The sequence below is a fragment of the Lepidochelys olivacea genome (assembly GCF_965140295.1).
Source record: "Lepidochelys olivacea isolate rLepOli2 genome assembly, chromosome: 12".
NCBI lineage: Eukaryota > Metazoa > Chordata > Testudines > Cheloniidae > Lepidochelys > Lepidochelys olivacea.
In genome coordinates, this window is record NC_140422.1 from 35338054 (window position 1) to 35358334 (window position 20281).

Below are 20281 nucleotides of genomic sequence, written 5' to 3' on the forward strand. Positions count from 1 at the left end.
CCGGTCAGAGTTATTTTGACAAAAGGCTTTTTTGTGGAAAGGTGGTGTTTCAATGACCAGGAAAGCTACTCGACAAAGGCTATTCAGCACATTAGTGGCAGACCTAGAAATGGAACCCAGATGTCCTGCAATAGGTATTCTGAGCCTCAGGTATTCTGTTGCCCTCTGCGAATAATGCCAAGCACAGATCCCTACAAGTAAAGGATGTTTCTCCACACTAGCAACACTAACAGCTACCTGAAAAAATCTCAGTGCACGTAGACCAGTAACATCCCCTCATGGCCCTAGTCCTGCGGCTATGGGCTTGTCTACACGGTGACTTAGTGCACAGCAAGCCAGGGTGTGAATCCACAGCACGTGAGCTTGTCATGTTTTAGTCACAGTGTGGATGCTGCTACAGATGCATGTCAACACGCAGGCTCCACACAGTGACCCCCAGTACGTCAATACAGCAAAATAAAACCTGTGGCAATAAGTCTGAGGCTAGGTCAACGGACTCTGGCTGGTGGTACGGTGCGAAAAATAACCGTGTAGATGTTTGGACTCAGATTGTAGCCACCCACCCCCTCGCCAGCTTTCATAACCTGGTCTCAAAGTCAAGCCCAACTGTTTACACTGCAGTGAGTTGACCTGGGCTCTGAGACTTGCTGTCACGGGCCTTTTTTTGCTGTGTAAATGTACCCTTCATGCCCAGCAGGCTAGTGCGCTGTGGAGTCTCACCCTGGCTTGCCACGCATTCAGTTGCCCTGGAGGCAAACCCTTAGGAACTCACCCCAGAGAGGACAATTTGATGCAATTTCAGGTTTTGCCAATATGTGAAAGGTATCTTGAGCAACTATTCAAGGGGCAAGTACATTTGTGGTCTTGGAGTACCTGAGTCTTGCCCTAACTGTGGAACAAACTTCTCCTGGAAAGAGTAGGCTACAGGTGACTGTGGGATACTGCACTGGATTTGGCCCTTAGTACAAGTTTGCCAACTCCAATGCAAATTCCAAGCATAATGGTTTGGGTTGCTGGGGCCATCCATTTTTCGGAGTACCAGCCTTTCAGCCATCACAGCCACATGCAGCATTTCAGATTGACCTCTCTCCTATTTTTACAAGCATAATAAATATTGTAATGCAGTTACCGTGTAGCGATCACTTGATTTCATAGTATGTAAAATATTAACTATATTCGATGTGTTATGCCACGTACTTTTAGTGATAACACCAAAATCACCTTGAGAAAGTCATTCTGTACCATCCACTTACACTAAAAGATAGACCTTATCAAGGTGTGCGGGAAGTACTAAAATATGCGCCATAAAAGCTGTATTAGAAACTTGTGTGAGATAAACAACGAACAATTCAGTTCTTTTAAAGGGAGCTGTTCAGTATGGGAATATTAATGGGTTTATTTAGCTTTATGGGACCTCTATAAAATAAGTGGTAGGGTTTGGTTATATAGCCCATTCCTCCAACCCTCCTCACACGCATAAGCATTACTCACATGAGAAGGCCCATTCAACATAACAGGGCTACATTCAGATTTCCAGAATCAAGCCCCAGGTTTGATTGCTGCAAGAAGTTCCTTACTGATTGTAGTGTAAAATTCTGCAAAGCTTGTTTCTAGTTGATTTCATGACTGGCTTTCTAAGATGGTGAGATTTCTTCTGCATGCTGCAATCAGTGATGATTTTCCTGATACACCAGTGAAGGGGCAATAACATTTAGCATGTACCCCAAGCGTAGGTATCCTACAGCTGCAATACAATTAGAGCTACTAGCTTCCATGGATGGTAAATTAAGGGGACGATCCTGCAACCACGCTTTCATTCAAGTCGCACTATTGAAAGATCAAGCCCTAAACGTTGTAAGGTCTCTGGGGTAGAGACTATCTTGCTGCTCTGTGTTTGTACACACAATGCACTCCTTGTCCGAGACCGAGGCTCCTAGGTGCTATCACCCTGCAAATAACAAGTATAGCATATGAAAGCCATGCTTTGAAGCATCTGATCTTCTCACATCTGCCTTTAGATAAGAACAGCCCAGGGTTGTACAGGAATGGCGTCAACCTCCTATGGTAGACTACTGGAGTCTTTTAAGGGGAAAGGATGGTCCAGTGGCCCAATCCTCTGCTCTCCCATGGGTGTCCTGTGTGACCTTGGGACACTTAGCCTCTTTGTGCCTCAGTCCCTCATCTGTACAATGGGAATAATAAAGCTTCCCTCCCTCCCAAGGGGGTTGTGAGGATAAATGCATTAAAGATTGAGAAGATTGACTGATGAAAAGCCCTACCTAAGAAATAAGCATTTTTTTAACAAAAGATAAGGTGCGCCCCGTGTTACTGTGGATCCCAGGTCTTAGAAGGGATGTGTACACACGGTACCTAAGCATTACACAATATTCCAGTGACACTTTTGTATGGGAATCATGCAGTGTACTCTGTTATCCCCTCCCCCCCAAAAGAGGGAAGACTTATACAGCAAATTCAAATTCTCTGGGGCCAAATACTGTATTTCTGAAGAGGGTAGATAACAGAAGATATTTATCCAGTCACTGGTTGGGCCCTTTCACCTTCTTGGCTCTTAATCTAGTTGGGTCAGGAGGGCAGGCAGGTGGTGCTATTGAGAGTCCTGCTTAGTGCCCCATCTTCTCTCTGTCATGACAAATGATTCAAGGCAGGGCTTAAAGTCTCCCCCAGTATCTCCTGGAGCCTCGGGGCTTTAGCCCCATGTGGTGCAATGGGATTTGAGGCTTTAGCCCCAGAGGACATGCCAGGGCTCCCACGGGTTTGATAATATTTACCGGAGCTTTGCTCCGGCCGGCTCCAGCTGAATTTAAATCCTGATGCAAGGCCTTCAAGACACACCCAGCTTCCACTTGGCAGTAAGAAATTGGTGAGAGTTCTGGAATCTCCAGGCTTGTGACAAGGCTGGAAAACTACCCGTAACAGCAGCTTTCTTCCACAGCGAGGAGGGTGTGGAGGGAGATACGGTCTCTTTCCATAGTATAATATTTTCCTTAACGTGAATTTACTGTCAGTGAAACGTGCCCTGGAGCCTGAAGACATCTCTACAGCCCAGGTACATCGGGGCAGCCTGCCCTTCCTCTCCACCAAAGTACTTTCCCCACCTCCAAGGGAGTTCGGTCTCCATGTCTATTCAGTCTTTGGCAGGGCCGGCCTTCGGGAAAATGGCACACTGGGCAAACATGCATTTTGGTGCCCCTGACCCCCGTGGGCATGGCGCCCCCCCCGTGCCTCTGATCCCCATGGGGTCCCAAGGCACCCCAACCGGCCTCCCCCCCCAGCCCCTGCACTGTGTCCCCTTTGCCCCAATGCCTGCTCCCTCTCTTGCACCCCTAATCCCTACACCCCCTTCACTTCCAATCTCTGCCCCCCCTCCTGTACCCAACACCTCAGCTGCCCCCTCCTGAGCCCCTCACCCCTGCACTGTGCCCCCTTCATCCCAACACCTGTCCCCTTCTGTGCCCCAACCCCTGCACTGTGTCCCCTTCGCCCCAATGCCTGCTCCCTCTCTTGCACCCCTAATCCCTACACCCCCTTCACTTCCAATCTCTGCCCCCCTCCTGTACCCAACACCTCAGCTGCCCCCTCCTGAGCCCCTCACCCCTGCACTGTGCCCCCTTCATCCCAACACCTGTCCCCTCCTGTGCCCCTAGCCCCTATACTGTGTCCCCTTCACTCCTACATCCTGCACCTCCTTCCTGAGCCCCTAACCCCTGCACTGTGTCCCCTTTGCCCCTAACCCTTGCATCCCCTTCCTGCACCCACATGGGGAACCTGACCTGGATGCACAAAGCAGCTGGCATTGCTGCTTGCTCCCCCCACCGAAGTGCTGCTCCTCTGCCCCCCACAGCCCTAGGGGGCTGTGAGGGGGGAGCAAGGAGCAATGTCTGAGCTTCCTGCATCTAGGTCACTTTCCCTGCAGGCAGGAGAGCAGCAGCTCCTGCTGCCTCAGCACAGCCCAGGTCGGGAAGTGACCTTGATGCAGGGAGCCCTGGTGTGGGTGTTGGGGCCCTGTGAAGGAACCAGTGTGGGTGTGTGGTGAAGGAGGGGGTGGTGTTGAGGGGAGTGTGTGAGTGCACTGTCTCTTTAAGAAAGCCCTCAGGGTCAGGAGCCTGAACTAGGCTTGTTCAGACACAAGCAGCTGCCAGCAGCCTCTCTGGGTCCAGAGAGGCAGCAGCAGACACAGATTCCCCATGTCCCATCACTCCAGCTCAGTAGAAATGCGGGGGACACCCCACCATCAGCCCCCCCGCCCGCCCCAGAGCAGACAGGAGGATGCTCCCAGGCCAGAGGCGACTCCAGGAAGAAGGCAGGGTGAGGGGACACAGGACCAGCAGCGGCTGCACATGTGGAGCGGAAGAGGGGCACCCCCTGCTCCGGGCTCCGCGGCTGGTCGTCTCTCCCGCCCCCCCACGCTGCTGCTCTCCTGCCTGCCCTGCCGCCTCCGTCAGCCCAGCTGGCCTCTCGACAGCAGGTCCGGTGGGAATCCAAAACCTGCGCACGGCACCCCCTTGGGCAGGCCACTCTGGGCGGGGGCCCGTACGGCCCACCCCAAAGGCCAGCCCTGGTCTTTGGTCTCTTCCTTGAGACCCCCATAAGAGCGCCAGTCATTTTTCTGCCTCAAAGGAAGAAACCCTCACACTCGTTTTACTCAGGCGGCTGGAAGGAGGGTGACATTTGGTCACTATGGCCCAGAGCCTCAAAGGTGCCAATGGGAGTTAGGCATCTAAATACATTGCAGAGGCTTGTCTCTCATTGCCAGTCTGCCAGCATCTGCTCCTAAACGGTCTGGTATTTTAAGGACACGAGTGGCTTTTAAGCAAAACCTTTTGAAATGCCAAAAAAGACGACAATGAGGACCAAGCAAATAAGATAAATAGGAAAGCACAACTCTTTCCGCAGGCTGTTGAAACATCTTCATGGGTTCTGCATTTTTTATTCAAGTGCCAGCCAGCTAATCCTTAGAATACTGGTCTCTTTCAAACTGAGGTTAAAGGGATGATTAGGTGAACATGGATGGGTATAATATTATTATTTAATATTTGCATTGCAGCAACTCCTGGGAGTCCTAAAGACCATTCCTATTGGGCTAGCCACTGTCCATATATATGACAAAAAAGAGCTTGTCCCAGGGAATTTACAACATATAGTTATACAATAGAAACTTGCAATATCCAAGGGGGTTAATATATCATATTAAGAACTGCCGCAGAACCTTTGCTTGCTAGAGTTAAATCTAGTCTGCCCATCTGAGTCAGCCCGGTATGTAACCAAAGGGAGTTTTGATTTCAGACATGTACGTAGGAGTAGATAGAGATGTACTGTACTATCGTTACATGCTAAACCTTGCTGCTTCCTGAGCTTTAAGAAGTCATGGATTGAATTTCTGAGCTGTACGTCGCCAAAATGTATGAACTGTCAGGATACTGTTGAGTCTTTGTTCGAGATCCTTCCTCGCGTATGCTTATTGCAGTGATCATTCTTTGCTGCAGCGAGTCCATAGTGTGTGAACAGAGTTCAGCAGGCTAAACTGATGCTGAAATTAAAGGGAGCTGTAATTCTCAGCAAAGCCACTTGTTACCTTGTTATTACTTTGCCTGCATTCTATGCTCAGAGCAGAACAGACCTTTCTCACAGCTAGTTTCTGTTTGCAAAGAAAGGGGAGATTTTTTTTTTCATTGGCTGGGCTTTTATTCAATCGTCAACATCCATACAGTTAGAGCATTTTATTTGGCAGAGCATCCTGCAAACAAATTGTATCCCAATGTGCTTAACAAAGTTAAAGGGTCAAGGTTGCTAAGTCTGGTTGAACAGTGGGAAAAAAATGTATTTGCAAATTTATTTCAAAGAAGTTAAAAGACTTTATTTCAAAGAGGTTCGGCAAATGAGCTAAAATTTCCTTCTGAACCAACTGCGAGAGGGTGAACATTCCGTTTTGAAAAGAAGAATGGCAATTTTCAACTGCATCTAGGGCTGGCCGGAAAAATTCCATTACGTGAAAAATATTGACGTTTCAGAATTTTATTTCCTTCCTCAGTGGAACGAACCAAGCCCCTTTGAAATTTTTCATGAAAAAACATGAGACGCCCCAGAAGAGCCAACTCCCTTGGTGGGTGGAAGATCTAAACACAAATGTCTCATCTGCAGAGACTTGACCTCGGGTCTCCCATGTTCTAGAGGCACACCTTACCCATTGGCCTATAGCCTCAGCTTTTCTCATGCTCTCCCGTCGGAGTTATTTCTCTTTGCATAAATAATTAAATATTCAGTAGGCCAGAGCAAAAGATACTGACTCTAGCCCAGTAGTTCGAGCACTCACTGGGATGACAAAATGTCAGCCAAGCAAGCAAGCACTTGGGTTTCTTTATGTGAGCAGAGTATGGCGCTCGGCATTATAAACAGGATTCCTCTGTGGTGTTTGGTTGCTGTCATTGAAGGCAGGAGCATTTCCCGTTAGAGGTTTGGTGCTTGATCACTATTAAACAGTGGGGACCCAAAGCTGTGAGGCATCCAGGGCTATCAGAACACTCTACGAACCAAAGAATCCAAGGCCAGTTGTGATTTTCTTACTGCTTTCGATTGTAAAGCCAGATAGCAGTCCATTCATTTTCTTTTGCAGCACACTGAGTGGTAGAGCCCACAGCTGAAAGGTCAGTGCAATTTTATCCAGTGGATGAGAGTGGGTTTGTCCGTCTGTCTAGAAAGAAAATCCTGGCAGACAGTGTGATACTTTCTCAACTGAGAAACTTTCGCAAGTGTCTGAACAAGTTGCTGAATGTCTGACAATTTATGACCTGGGAATTGTTTCCCCTGGTGTATGAAGGGAAGAATGTTTCCAAAGGGGAGTTATGTTGCTGTTATTAATGGGACACTTTGATTTGAAACAAATCTTTTCTTTATTTACTTCCTTAGTTATGCACCAGCTTCCTCTTTTTGGTAGATAGCCCATTAATTAGGAGTGATCTCTTCTAAGGAATGATCAGCATCATGAACAAGTCTGCTGGTCTTTTATGGGGAGGGTTCCAGAATCTGTGGGTTTCTTTAATGCAGTGATCATAGAGATGGTTGCTGGTCTTCCTCCATCCCAACCCCATCACTGGGAAATCATCCCGGAGACCAAGTACCAGGAAATACAGTACAATTGTTGCTGCGTTCTCCTGATGCAGAGGCCCAGACTGGATTTTCCAATGTCACATGTGCAACTAGAGGAACATGGCCAAGTTCTTACCCTTTAAGGATCATCACAGATTTCACTGCTTTCTGTTCCAAGTGCAAGGCACACCTCTTTGACCTTGCCTTCTCTACCAAACACAGAGCACCACATCTATGTATTAATAACAACAAACCATCTTCCAAAACAAGACACTCCACTGCACACACATCTCACTCTGGGGAGAGGATGCAAAAAACAAACACATGGCAGAGAGGTAGCCATGTTTCTTAATGCGCTGCTGGAAGGAACTCAGATACTATGGTGATGAGTGTGAATAAGACCGTGTATAGAACAGGATAGAAATAAAGTAACCCTCCATAGGCACATCACACAACATTTCTCCCAGTGGTGTGAGTGTGGCAATAGCGTGATGGGGACACAAGCCACTGAGAAATGTGACCACATCACGCAAACCTCAGACAACTTCCTGTTCATTTCAGGGTCCCATTCAGAAGTCTCTTCCCAGGTTTTCAAACGTTCCAGGGCGTTGCTGCATCAAATCTCATGGGCTTAGAGCCTCTCTACAGACCACTGAAATCAATGAAAAGATTCCCATTGACTTCTTCAGACTTTGGATGAGGCTCTTAATCTTTCTCTCTGCACCCTTGCCAGCTTGCTCTACTCATCTTGCACCATCCTCTCTTACTCTTGCTCGCCACTCTTACTTCTTGGGCTGCCTCTTCTGCAGCTCTTGGCACCTGGACCAGCCTGCCTGTATTTCTTCATGTCGTCAACGCTCAGCCTCATCTTTTCTCCCTGGCTCTGATTTCCCACCCACTTCTGTTCCAATTTGAATGAGACAAAGTGGGAGAGGCAATATCTTGTATTGGACCATCTTTTGCTGGTGAGAGAGACGAACGGTTGACTTTGTGAAACACTTTGGGGATAATTTGGAGACAATGGGACCCATGCACACAAGGTTCTATTCCTGGCTCTTCCACTGACCTGCAGGGTCATCTTGGGGAATCAGGGTGATCAGGGTCATCTCTCTATGCCCCTATTTTCCCTCCCAGCCTTGACTATTTTCTAGCATTTATTTAGATTGAAAGCTCTTCACGGCAGGGATTGTCTTTTACTGTGGGTCTATACGGCACCTAACTCAATGGGTCTCTGCTGTCAGTGGGAGACTCTAGGTTCTACCATAATACAAATAATAAATACCACTGGAACTTCTCCATGTGGGTGCAAGGGTCTGTCCATGTGGATTTCGTAGCAGAAGTAGGCCCTGAAATTGAAGGGCATGTTACACATATGCTCTCCTACAGGTAGGACATGCTGGAACACTCATTAGAGAAGCCATTGTAGTCAGTAATCATTTTCCCCCGATACAACATACTCATAAAATTATTACTAACATTAAAATAACTATTTAAATTGCTGTATGCAGTGTTGTGGTACCCACGTTGATCCCAGGATATTAGAGAGACAAGGTGAGGGATGTAATACCATTGGTCGGCAAGAGAGTGGTCCAATAAAAGATATTTGCTCACCCACCGTGTCTCTCTACTTAAATTGTTGACAGTTTGAATAGTATGTATTTTATGGATTCATAAAATGACTAGCAAATTGTAGAGTTCTCGATGATAGTAAATAGCTGTGATCGGTGATGACAGGGAAAGGCAATCTCTGACTCATCACATGACTGTCCTCCTTTCTCTCTTTGAAGCTGTGCAGAATGAACGGGACAGGATTAGCATTCGCAGGAGTAGCTATGAAGACAATGGATCCCTGTCAATCACTGTGCTGACCCAGGCCGAGGCTATGGCACAACAGGTATGAACTACATTGATAATCATCATTAGAAGGGGGTTTATGGCCGCTTCATCTGTGAACTCGTCCAACTAAGCGGGGATGAGTCTACTCAGTCCTTGGATGGCACTTAGATGGAACAACTAATTACAACAGGAAGCAATATTAATGATTCTCTCTTGTTCTCTCTGGGTCATTGCTGACCCAGTGCCCAAGCATCCTAGCATCTATGTCCTGGCTACAGGTCTGAGCAATTACATTCTACCTACCAATTCCCCCCGGCAGTCCAGCAGGATACGGTAGTCTTCTTTGCTTCTTATCCTAAATTGCTGAATTGCTTTGCTGTCCACTTGATTTGCTTTGTTTCACCCCAGAGGTGGCTGCATTTCAATGATGCATGAAGAGATTCCTGTAGGTACAGTATATAACTTGTTAGGAACTAGGCTTCCCTCAGTATAAATGCAAGATCTGCAAATGTCAGAGCATTATTAGGGTAACAGTTGCAGAAGAGCAAAGAGCTAATAAACTAGGATTTAAACCCAATGGTCCCATCATCTTCTCCTCTCTCCCTTCCTCTTCCATTACCACACGCTCCAAGGTGTAGTTTGTTTTAAAAAAACAAATGAATAAGGGCATCTTTTTAATTGCCAATACAAATGGTCCTTTTCTTCCAGACATATGGTGCGGATTTTCTTTACATATAAAAATGTTTTCACTTCTTCAAGAATTGCTGCATTCGCAACATGCATTAGAAAGCATCGCCTTTCAGGACTTGTCTGCGGGCAACATTAGGGCCCAGGCATGACTCTGAAGTGCAGTAACGTACTCATCAAAGGGCACCATGGAACATTTAGTACGCTGCAGCAGTACCCACAAGAAACGTTACAGGGTGGCAGGCTGGCATATTGTAGATTCACACCCTGGCTTGTGAGGCCTGAACAAGTCCTTAGTTAACACTGCTGGGCCCATTTGTCATCATTGACCTTTGAAAAGAGATAGGAAGATTGATGCATGGGGTTGTTTGTATTTTATAACAAGCTGCTGCTTGGGAGACTGGGTGAGTTGACTGAGCTGCTTCTTTGGGTCTGCCATATTAAATAATTGGCAGGGCGCTCAGATCCTGTGCTTTTGACCAAAAGAAAGAAAATCCCTTTGTCAAGTCCGACGAGTCGGATGTAAAACACACAGACAATAAACTGCTCAAGTCACTATCCCTCTGTTTCAGAGTAGCAGCCGTGTTAGTCTGTATTTGCAAAAAGAAAAGGAGGACTTGTGGCACCTTAGAAACTAACCAATTTATTTGAGCATAAGCTTTCGTGAGCTACAGCTCACTTCATCGGATGCATACTGTGGAAAGGACAGAAGACATTTTTATACACACAAACCATGAAAAAATGGGTGATTATCACTACAAAAGGTTTTCTCTCCCCCCACCCCACTCTCCTGCTGGTAATAGCTTATGTAAAGTGATCACTCTCCTTACAATGTTACTCCCTCTGTTGTGACACAGCACCACCTGGTGGAGACTGCAAACATTCTTGCGTCATTTACGTTCAACACTGGATCCAACATACAGTTCTCCCCAAATCGTTATGAATGTCAAACATTATATTTGAGATAGGACAAAATTAATGGCTCTATGGAAACCATAAATCCCGTGATATGTAGGAAACACGTATTACACTCTACTTGACCAGACATTTTGTTCAACAAAGCAACACTTAAGTCTGTTCTACATCCAAATTCTGCTTTGTTTTTCTTTCAGTACTCAGCTCTGAGTCCAGTGCACAGTGCTGACATTGCGATGAAGAAGGTTGCAACCATCAATGATGTGTGTGAGTCCATGAAACAGCAGCTTTTAGCCCTTGTCGAATGGGCAAAATATATCCCAGCGTTCTGTGAACTTCCACTGGATGACCAGGTGAAATAGGACTCTGTGTCTGTCACTCCCTCAATCCATTTATATTTAATATAAACACATAGTCCCTGCCCTTTAACATCAAACTGGGTGATATTCAGTAGAATTCACCATGTAGAGCAAGAAATTCCTTGCAGGAGAGGTGGAATTTCAAAGGGCCAGGCTTTTGTTATTACTAATTCATTAGAAATGATTGCCACCCACTGAAGACAAGAAAAATATTGCATATAATCAGCTGAGCCAGCACTGGGAATGATGGGTCAAAAGGGAGGTTGTATTTTTTCTACCGTTATCTGCTGGTAGAAGGATACAATAGCCACTGTTTCCAGGGCAATATCAAACAAAACGTGTTCTCTTTTGCTTTGCAAAACGAGTTTTGCTTTAATGTTTTGTAAATGTAATGCTTCTAACATCTAAAGAGTCAAAGCTATAGTCAAGTTAGGGTCAGATTTTGCTCTCAATTACCCCAGGAGTAATTCCATTGTCTACAGTGGAGCTATTCCAGATTTGCACTAATTTAAATGAAAGCAGAATTTTCCCCATTCTGTACACATCAATCACCTGACTGTTCCTCTGTCTGCTGTCGAAGTGTAATACGCTCTGTTTCTTCCCTGTGATCTGCAGGTTGTCTTGCTAAGAGCCCATGCAGGAGAACACCTACTCCTGGGAGTTGCTAAACGGTCAATACCATATACAGATTTTCTATTATTAGGTAAAATAATATAATTCATTCTTGCTTTGAAGTTTGCACAGATTTACATGCTGGATAATCATTATGTATCCTGTCCATCTGCAATTGCCCTTGCATTCAACTAGCTAAGGTATATTTCACCTGTTATGCTTTATGCTGTTAAATTGTTGCTACTTCTCTCTAGAGGTGGCCGCCCTGCCATGGTGGATAAAGTCCTTTTTCCATAAAGCCTGTACATCTGTTTGTAGACCAAAGAGCTTGGGGAACTTTCTGGATGTCAAACAATATATAAATAGGCAAGATCATCGTTGTATTTTAGCCAACAAACTGTCTTGATAATTCAGGCTGCTAGAATGAAATTTTTTTTGTTATGACTAAGAAAAAAAAATTAAATACAAACCAAACCGTGGCCCCTTGACATGGTAACTTCAATTATAAAATGACACCAAATTAAATGCAAACATGCACCTTCCACCCCTCTGCTTCTATAGCGTTGCTAGAATGTCGATATAAAGCTGGGTTTCAGATTTTGCTTCCCTCCTGGTTTAAATTTAGGCACAATAAACCTTGTAGCAACCCAGCTTTGGAACATTGGAGGGCAGACTTACAGTGAGTTTGGAGGAAGAAACCTGCATGATTTGCTCTCTGTTAGGTTTATGCCTCTGAGTATCTAATTCATAGATTCCATAGCCAGAAGGGACCATTGTGATCATCTAGTCTGATCTCCTGTATATCACACGCCATAGAACTTCCCCAAAATAATTCCTAAAGCAGAGCTTTTAGAAACACATCCAAACTTGATTTTAAAATTGTCAGTGATGGAGAATTCACTATGATCCTTGGTAAATTGTTCTAATGATTAATTACTGTCACTGTTCAAAATGTATGCCTTATTTTCAGTCTGATTTTGTCTAACTTCAACTTCCAGCTATTAGATCCTGATATACCTTTCTCTGATAGACTGAAGAGCCCATTCTTAAATATTTGTTCCCCAGGTAGGAAATTAAAGACTGTAATGGTCACCCCTTAAATTCAGGGCCGCATCTCTGCATTCCAAGGAAAAACCCATAGGGCTAAGGGTAAGAAAATGTCCATGAGGTTCTCTGTGAGGTGCTTTCTTCCCCATGGTCCACTGAGGGGGGGGGGACAAACAGATCATGAGGCTCGTTCCAAGAACCCAGATATTGCCAGGATCTGCACAGATACTGAAGGATCAGCAGAATGCCAGGTATCCTATGCTACCTAACAGCGTTGGTGCTCCAAAAGAGCCGCTCTGATAGGACTTCCACAGTCAGTGGCTTCCATAGGAGTCCTCTTTAAGGAGGATTGTTACTTCCCAGGGCTGTACTGTCCTGCTGGGGAATCTCCACAGAGCCAGTGAAGAGATGACGTGCAGCCTCTCAGCCTCATAGAACTCCCACTGCATAGATCCTCAGACTCATGGATAACTTGGTACTGGCTCAACGAAAAAGCGAGGGGAGAAATACCGCAGAGACAAGAGCTCACTCCTTATCTCCAGTCCAGGTGGGGAGACTCATACATGGGTCTTGGAGGCCTTGAGTTTTAGTTCAATGTATTTGTGCTGGAGTTGGAATCGTCAGAAAATTAAAATGATTCTTTAGCTAGAGACAACATGTAAATGTTACCTCTGTTAATGCATGTTGAACGCTCACTGTTCTACTAAGCATTTTGGCTCTGTCCACACTGCAAAGGGAAGGTGTGATTGCAGCCTGGGTGGGCATGGGTGGGCATACCCATGTCAGCTTTAAGCTAGCTAGCAGGAGGAACAATAGCAGCGTAGACATGGTGGCACCAGTTTCAGCACAGGCTAGCAACCGGAGTCCAAGCCCTCTAAGGTCCCTGGATATGTACTTTGCTTGCTAACGTGTCACCAATCTACACTGGTATTGTTACCTGTGCTAGCTAAATTACAGCAGACACAGGGATGCATACCATGCTGCCATCACCTTGTCACTTTGCGATGTAGTCATCCCCTTAGATACTAATGCCTAGACATTAAGGTAATAGGTAGGTCCTTTAGAAATACTAAAGAGAGATTAGATCAGATATTTAGATTAGATAGATATTCCCTTGTAATTTAAGGTGGTGTTTTCTTCTACCATTTAAAAAACTGTCAGGATTCTCCACTGCAGATGGGGGGAAAAGGTTGGTCTCAACAACATTATGTTGGCCAACCTTGGGTAAATTAGTTCTACAAAAAATTATACATGAGCAAGGCTATGATTTAGTCATGGAGGTCGTGGAAGTCACGGAATCTGTGACTTCCAGCGACCTCCGTGACTTCAGCCTATGCTGGTCGGGAGCTGCAGGGTCCCCCACTGCCCGATGGTACCCCCACTGCCTCTGGCTGCCGCTACAGCTCCCAGCCACCAGGGGCAGTGGGAGAACCCCCCCGAGCTCCAGGCCGCCGTGGGTGGTGGGGGAAGTCCCCCAAACTCTGGGCTGCCGGTAGCGGTGGGGGAACCCCAGACCTCCTGGAGGCAGTGGGGGAATCCTAGAGCTCCTGGCTGCCCAGGGGAGGCGGGGGCACCGCACAGCTCTCAGCCCCCCTAGATGGGGGGGACCCCCTAGAGCTGGAGGCAGCAGGGGTACCCCGCAGCCGCTGCCAGCAGCTCCTAGCCCCTCCGCAGCTGCCCTGCTTCCGACAGTGTGGGGACCCGCAGATCCCTATTTTGTCACCATATTTTTAGTAAAAGTCACAGACGGGTCACGGCTGCTGTGAATTTTTCTTTTTTGCCCGTGACCTGTTTGTGACTTTTACTAAAAATATCTGTAAAAAAATCTTAGCCTTACACATGAGTTATGATAGTCTTGTGGTCAGATGCTCAGACAGGTATAACAGGATGTTACTCAGCACGTAATATCAACCTGATTTGCATGAATGGTTATGGCAACTGCATGCACAAATTGGGTAATTAAGCACACAAATGCATCTAAGTAGTTATTCGCCCATGTCAATTCTGAATTTGACCATGAAACTGCATGTGCAAATTATACACACAATCACATGCTGCATTCTGAAAATATGGCTGTTGGTGTCTGAAGAAATGGGTGATTTAATAATGCCATTAAATTATTATAAATTATATAAATTATACCAGCCCCAAAGAGCTGGTATAAATGGCTGAGACATATGTTTTTTCATCTTCTCAGGAAATGATTTCATCATTCCAATGCACTGCCCAGAACTGGAAATTGCTCGCGTAGCCATTCGAATCCTGGATGAGTTGGTAAAGCCCTTACGTGACATCCAGGTTGATGACAATGAGTATGCATGCCTTAAAGCGATCATATTCTTTGACCCAGGTAAGTCTCTCAGATTTATCAAACCACTATCATCAGTGGCAGATCATGGGATTCCAAGAGAAGAATCTTGATAGGACTAAAATGGCACATAAGTGGGTGGAGTGAGGGGTCCAGTCTGGGGTGGGGGGGAGAAGGAGGATCATTTATGGCATTTCTTGAAAATTCCATTATTGTCGATCCTCCTTCATTTTGTGGTGCTCTACTCCCTCATCTCCCCTAAGAAGCATAATTGCAAGGTTTGTAAGTATTAAAGCAAAGTATTTGCTCCAATCCAAGACACATGCAAAACCTTACAGAACCTGCAGGAACTGAGCTGCTTCCAGAGTTCGGCCTCACTCAGTGATGTATATCAATAGAAAATGAGGACATGCATGCCTATATTTAATTTTTCAGTGAATTAACCAAGCAACAGAATGGGAATTAAAACAGGGACCAGGAGGGAGCATAAAATCTACAAATGGTTAGGCCATGAGAAGTGTTGATTGCCTGCAGTTTCCATCAACATCAGGAAGGATGCTGCAACGTCTCACGGTCATGGCTTAAGAGAGCAAAATGACAGAATAAAGAGAAGATTTGGGGAAAAGAGAACGGGAAATTAGGGCCTGCTCCGAAGCCCGTCAGGAGTCTTTCTGCTGACTTCGGTGGCTTTGGACTAGGCTTCAAGTGAGACAAACGAAGGCACCTTCCAGGGCTTGGGAGAGCATGACAAATGCTTGGGCTCTAAAAAAATAACACTCTTTGGGCAGGCCAGTGTCAAATAAGTGATAAGAGTTGAGCTGTTTGATCAAACGTTGCTGAACCCTGGGCTAGACTCAGCAGGGGGAGTGATACAAAGAGCAAACCATGACTGAAGGGGATAGGATGGGGCCACCTCGCAGACAGGAAGAGAGGAGGGCATATCAAAGGCCTGGCCTGCAGTAGAACTTCAGAGACCTGCTGCTTTCCTAGCTCACATGGTCCTGAACAGCGGCGTTTCTTTACTCTAACCCCTTGCTGAGTGCTATCCATCCATCCTTCTGTCCCTCCCCCCACACCTATCTTTTTACTCACATGGCCCCCATTACTGTAATATCTGAGCCCTTCACAACACTGAGATCCTCTTTCTTCCCTGCATCTTGAGTCCTTTTATCCCCACTTTACAGCTGGAGAACTGAACCTAGGCCAACGCCAAATGAGACATTCTTCTACTGGCACTTACTTGTCACCATATGTGTCTTCAACTCATTTCTCATCATGGCCCTTAGCCCTTTCCTGTGTATCTGGAGGGCTGCAGCCTTGAAGCAACATACCTAATAGGAGAGGACTCCTTAGTCTATACTCTTCATGAGTGTCCTGAAGAGACTAAACTGCAGGCACCCAGCCTTACCTACCTCTCCTTAAACATTGAAAGTTGCTTCAATTCTTTGGGACAGTCTGGGTGAAATTTCCAAACAGCCTAAAACCACCAGGACTGGCATAAGAAAAGATTTGTTAGGAACATAGAGAGAAAATCCAATTAAAATAATAGAAATGCACTGCATATCACATCTAGGCTTATACGCTGCAAAAGCAAAGGCAGATACCATAAGTACCATCTCCATTAGTTACAGTATACAAAGCCTCTTTCCTGGTCCAGCAGGGCAGTGTATTTCAGACCCAGCCTGCGTGTGATCCCTCAGTTAGCCCTTTCGGGTTCCTGTGCCATTCCCACAAAGGTATTTACAGAGTTGAAGTCCCCCAGGAGGATAGGATGGTCTCTCATGAAGCATGCACTGGATGGCTCCCAAAGCCATTCAGGATTATTTTCACTACTTTGGATAGATAGTTTTTGATCCCGATTTCCCTTTACTATTCTATATAGGTTTTTATACTGAGCTCATCCTTTAGTATCTGAGTGCCTGCCAGTATAGCATTAAGAAATGTGACTACACAGCCGTCACACGTTGTTTGTTCTCTCAGCCTCCCCCAAGCGAGACACTTGTACAGAGGGGGTGTCTTAGTTTGGTAGTGTCTTTCCCCCCCCCCCAACTATAAATATCGTTGTAGCTTTGTTTTGATGTTGGAGAAGGCAGGCCAAAGAAACGTGCCTCGCAGCTGAAATGGAAAGCGGAACGGTGTGGGAAGGGGTTTAGTTACTGGGGGAGTTCATGCTGCAGTCTCAGACCAGCCCCCCGAGAAAGTTGGGTCTCCCACACAGATGAGCTTTACTCTTATGTTGAGGGTTCCATTGTGCCAAAGGAGGGGAGTTGTCAACCGCAGTTTTCATCCTGGACCTTTAAAACAATCCTTCAGTTTTCCCGTGCCCAGGCTGTGGAGTGCTTTGAAGGTACGAGGCAAGACTCTGAACTTAACTAGAAAATCTATGGGGAATCTATTGAAAATCTCTACCACATTTACACGAGGCATTCAGGCAACAGCTGTTTCTTAGCTCCACCTTCACAATCTACTTCCCCACAGGCCTCTACACCCCAAGGAACAGCCTTTGTTCTGGCATAAAAATCCTGGCCATGATTTTGAAAAATAAAAGACAGGTCCCTAACTTCATATTTATGCCCCAAAAGAAGTGACTTGGTTTTTCAGACGGGCTGAGCATGCATTAAATTCAAGGGCAGCAGCTGGGTCCTCAGCACTTCGCCCACTTCTTTTGGGGCATAAATAATTTTAATCTCCTATTCTTCATATCTTTCCCTTTGCTTGTTAACATGGGTGGCAGGTGAAACCCACCCTCCCCGCGCCCCTGACCAGGGAGGCTAGCCCGCTGGCCCCATCCCTTCTGCCCGAGGCCACAACCACCATGGCCAGAGGAGCCCGGAGCCCCCCTCCTGCAGCCAGAGGAGCCCTGTCTGGCCTGCCCCAGCCACACCAAGCCACTGGCCAGCCTATCCCAGCCATGCTGGCCAGCCCAACTCCCAGGCTGGTCCCAGCACCAGGCTACTGGCCAGATCCAGCCTGAGCTGCTGGCCCAATGCCCGGGCCGGCCTGAGCTGTCCCTGGCCACCCTGGCTGCCGGTGGGCCCAAGCCCCGAGCTCCAGGCCACCGGCTGGATCTGAGCCCCTGCCAGCTTCAGGGGAGAGGGAGAAGGAAGGTGGGACAGAGTGTGGGCAGGGCCCCAGGGCCTGGGTTAGGGGACACTTAGCCTCCCCAGGCCTCTGATACCCATCACCCATGCTTGTTAATCATGCTACCTGCATGACTCAAACTCCTATTTTCCTACTATTCCCTGTAGACATTGCTCTGCTCCCTGTGGGATATGAACTATTTCCAGATTAACACTGAGCTGCCACATTGCCACATTAGAGCCATTCCAACTTCTAGTCTAAAGGAGAAATATTTTTTAAAAAACCATCACTTGCCATATCGGTGTATTTAATCTTTTCTTCTAGAGTCTGGCTGACTGCGAGAGCTGTCCCAGCTTGTGTGTGTTTGTGTCTGGAGAGTGTAAATTGTCTGTCTCTGTCTCTCAGACTGTAAAGGCCTGAGCGAACCTGGCAAGGTGAAGAACATGCGATTCCAGGTGCAGGTCAACCTGGAGGATTACATCAACGACCGGCAGTACGACTCACGAGGGCGGTTCAGTGACATTCTCCTCCTCCTGCCACCGCTCCAGAGCATCACCTGGCAAATGATAGAGCAGGTCCAATTCATGAAACTCTTCGGTGTGGCAAGGATTGACAGCTTGCTGCAAGAAATGCTTCTGGGAGGTACGCCCCCGCTGAGATCCTCTTTCTTCCCTGCATGCCTTGAAAACCGTGAGTATTTCAAAGGCCTTAACAACAATGCTAACACCAATGCCGTATTTAGGGATGCCACAGGTTGATCAAATTAAAGAGACTTTGGAGCCAGATCAGCAGTTGATGTACATTGGCACTGAAGCTGATGGATCTATGGTGATTCATGCCAGCTGAGGATCTGACTCTTTTTTCATTAGCTCATGCATGGAACAGACACCCCTCTACCCCCCTTCAAGGGTACAACATTTTGTAGTAATACAAAAAGCAAATTGTAACCTTGTGAAAACATCAGATTCAGGGCTGAACTGGGGGCCACCCGCAAAGGGTGATTGGCCACAGATGAGTAGCCAAAATGCTGGAGCTGGGAGCAGCAGAAATCAAGTTCTTTTAGGTAACTAAGATGACAGCGTCACAGTTGGAAATGGTGGGGTGCCGCAGGAGAGAGGGGAGCAGGAGGAGGGGACGCAAGGGACTGAGGAAATTGGGGATACGTCTCCTGGTGATCCCGCTACCAGCGATTCTTCCGCTCCCTGTAAAAATGTGCGGCGTGCCTCAGGTCATAGGAATGCTTCTGCTGGTTTGTAGTTTAACAACAATGGGGAGAATGACTTCTTTTCCATGCTCCTATGCAGGAACCACTCTTGATGTACAATACCAGTCAGGACCCTCCAACCTCGACCTGGAACCTCTGCCAGGACACGTAGCTTTACCAAACATGAGTTCTGTGATTCACACAATTCCAGACCGTAGGTGTCCATCTTTATGCTATTGGCAGGCATAGTGCGGGGATTGGGTAGGACGCTGCTGGGCCTATAAGCTTAGTTTGGTTTATTTAAGCATCACGCTTAGACTTTGTGGGGCTAAATGGGACCTGTCATGTGTTAGATCCAGCAGCAGGAGACAAAATAGGGGTCTAAACCTCAGGATCTTCCTTAGTTTTTAGCCAGGCAAAACTGCCACTGAAGACAATGCACTAGGTCTTACATCTCACTAGGCCCTATTATGACAGTGTCATCATTCCACTTATAATTTAAGAAAATATTCACAACCAACATCCCAAGCATTCAAAAATCATGTCAACCCCACCCTATCCTTTCAAATCATGAGATTTTAAAAACAAACTCCAGATCCTTTTTATTTGCCTTCTAGGTTTTACACCTTTAGGTTACACACTTCCCAGGTTTCTTCCACAACCATAAGGGCAAGAAACTTACTTTTTATACATGAAAGCTGAATCCAGAAGCAGGGATTTTAAGACCACCACCAAATAGCACAAGACTCTCAATAAAAAGCAGGAGCATTGGCAATGCTATTCTTTATGCACAAAGGTAGAAGTGTAAACATTCAGAAAGTAGGGCACACAGTAGCCAGTGAGATCTGTTTTATTATATGCGAAGTAAATTGTCAGCAAAATAGAAATTATACCATTCAACCTGCGTGAAAGGCAATTTCATTAGGTGTAGAATCTTTAAAGCTTCCAGTAAACTTTTGTTGAGGTTTTTTAAGAAAGCCCACTGATTTTATTATTCCTTTCACGGTAGCTTAAGGTTGGTATTCACTGAATTGGCAGATGGCCCTAATTCTACCCCTTACATTTTTTCCATAGCGTGGACTGAAACTTAATAGAAACGCTGTGGAAAACTGGCTCTCCCCATTCCCA

The 20281-nt window shown here is 46.3% G+C and overlaps 1 protein-coding gene across 3 annotated transcripts in view; it reads left to right on the top strand.

The window, feature by feature from the left end:
• Window positions 1-20281, top strand: part of LOC311529168 (hepatocyte nuclear factor 4-beta-like) — a 43207-nt gene that overhangs the window by 18979 nt on the left and 3947 nt on the right. The window contains exons 4-9 of one of the 3 annotated variants that reach the window (XM_084644927.1): window positions 8892-8998; window positions 10740-10895; window positions 11517-11604; window positions 14758-14910; window positions 18355-18591; window positions 19254-19367. In XM_084644927.1, the coding sequence (XP_084501053.1) occupies window positions 8892-8998; window positions 10740-10895; window positions 11517-11604; window positions 14758-14910; window positions 18355-18591; window positions 19254-19367 (855 nt within the window). Of the gene's footprint in view, window positions 1-8891; window positions 8999-10739; window positions 10896-11516; window positions 11605-14757; window positions 14911-18354; window positions 18640-19253; window positions 19368-20281 lie in introns of all 3 variants that reach the window. The other 2 variants (XM_084644926.1, XM_084644928.1) reach the window with 2 other exon arrangements.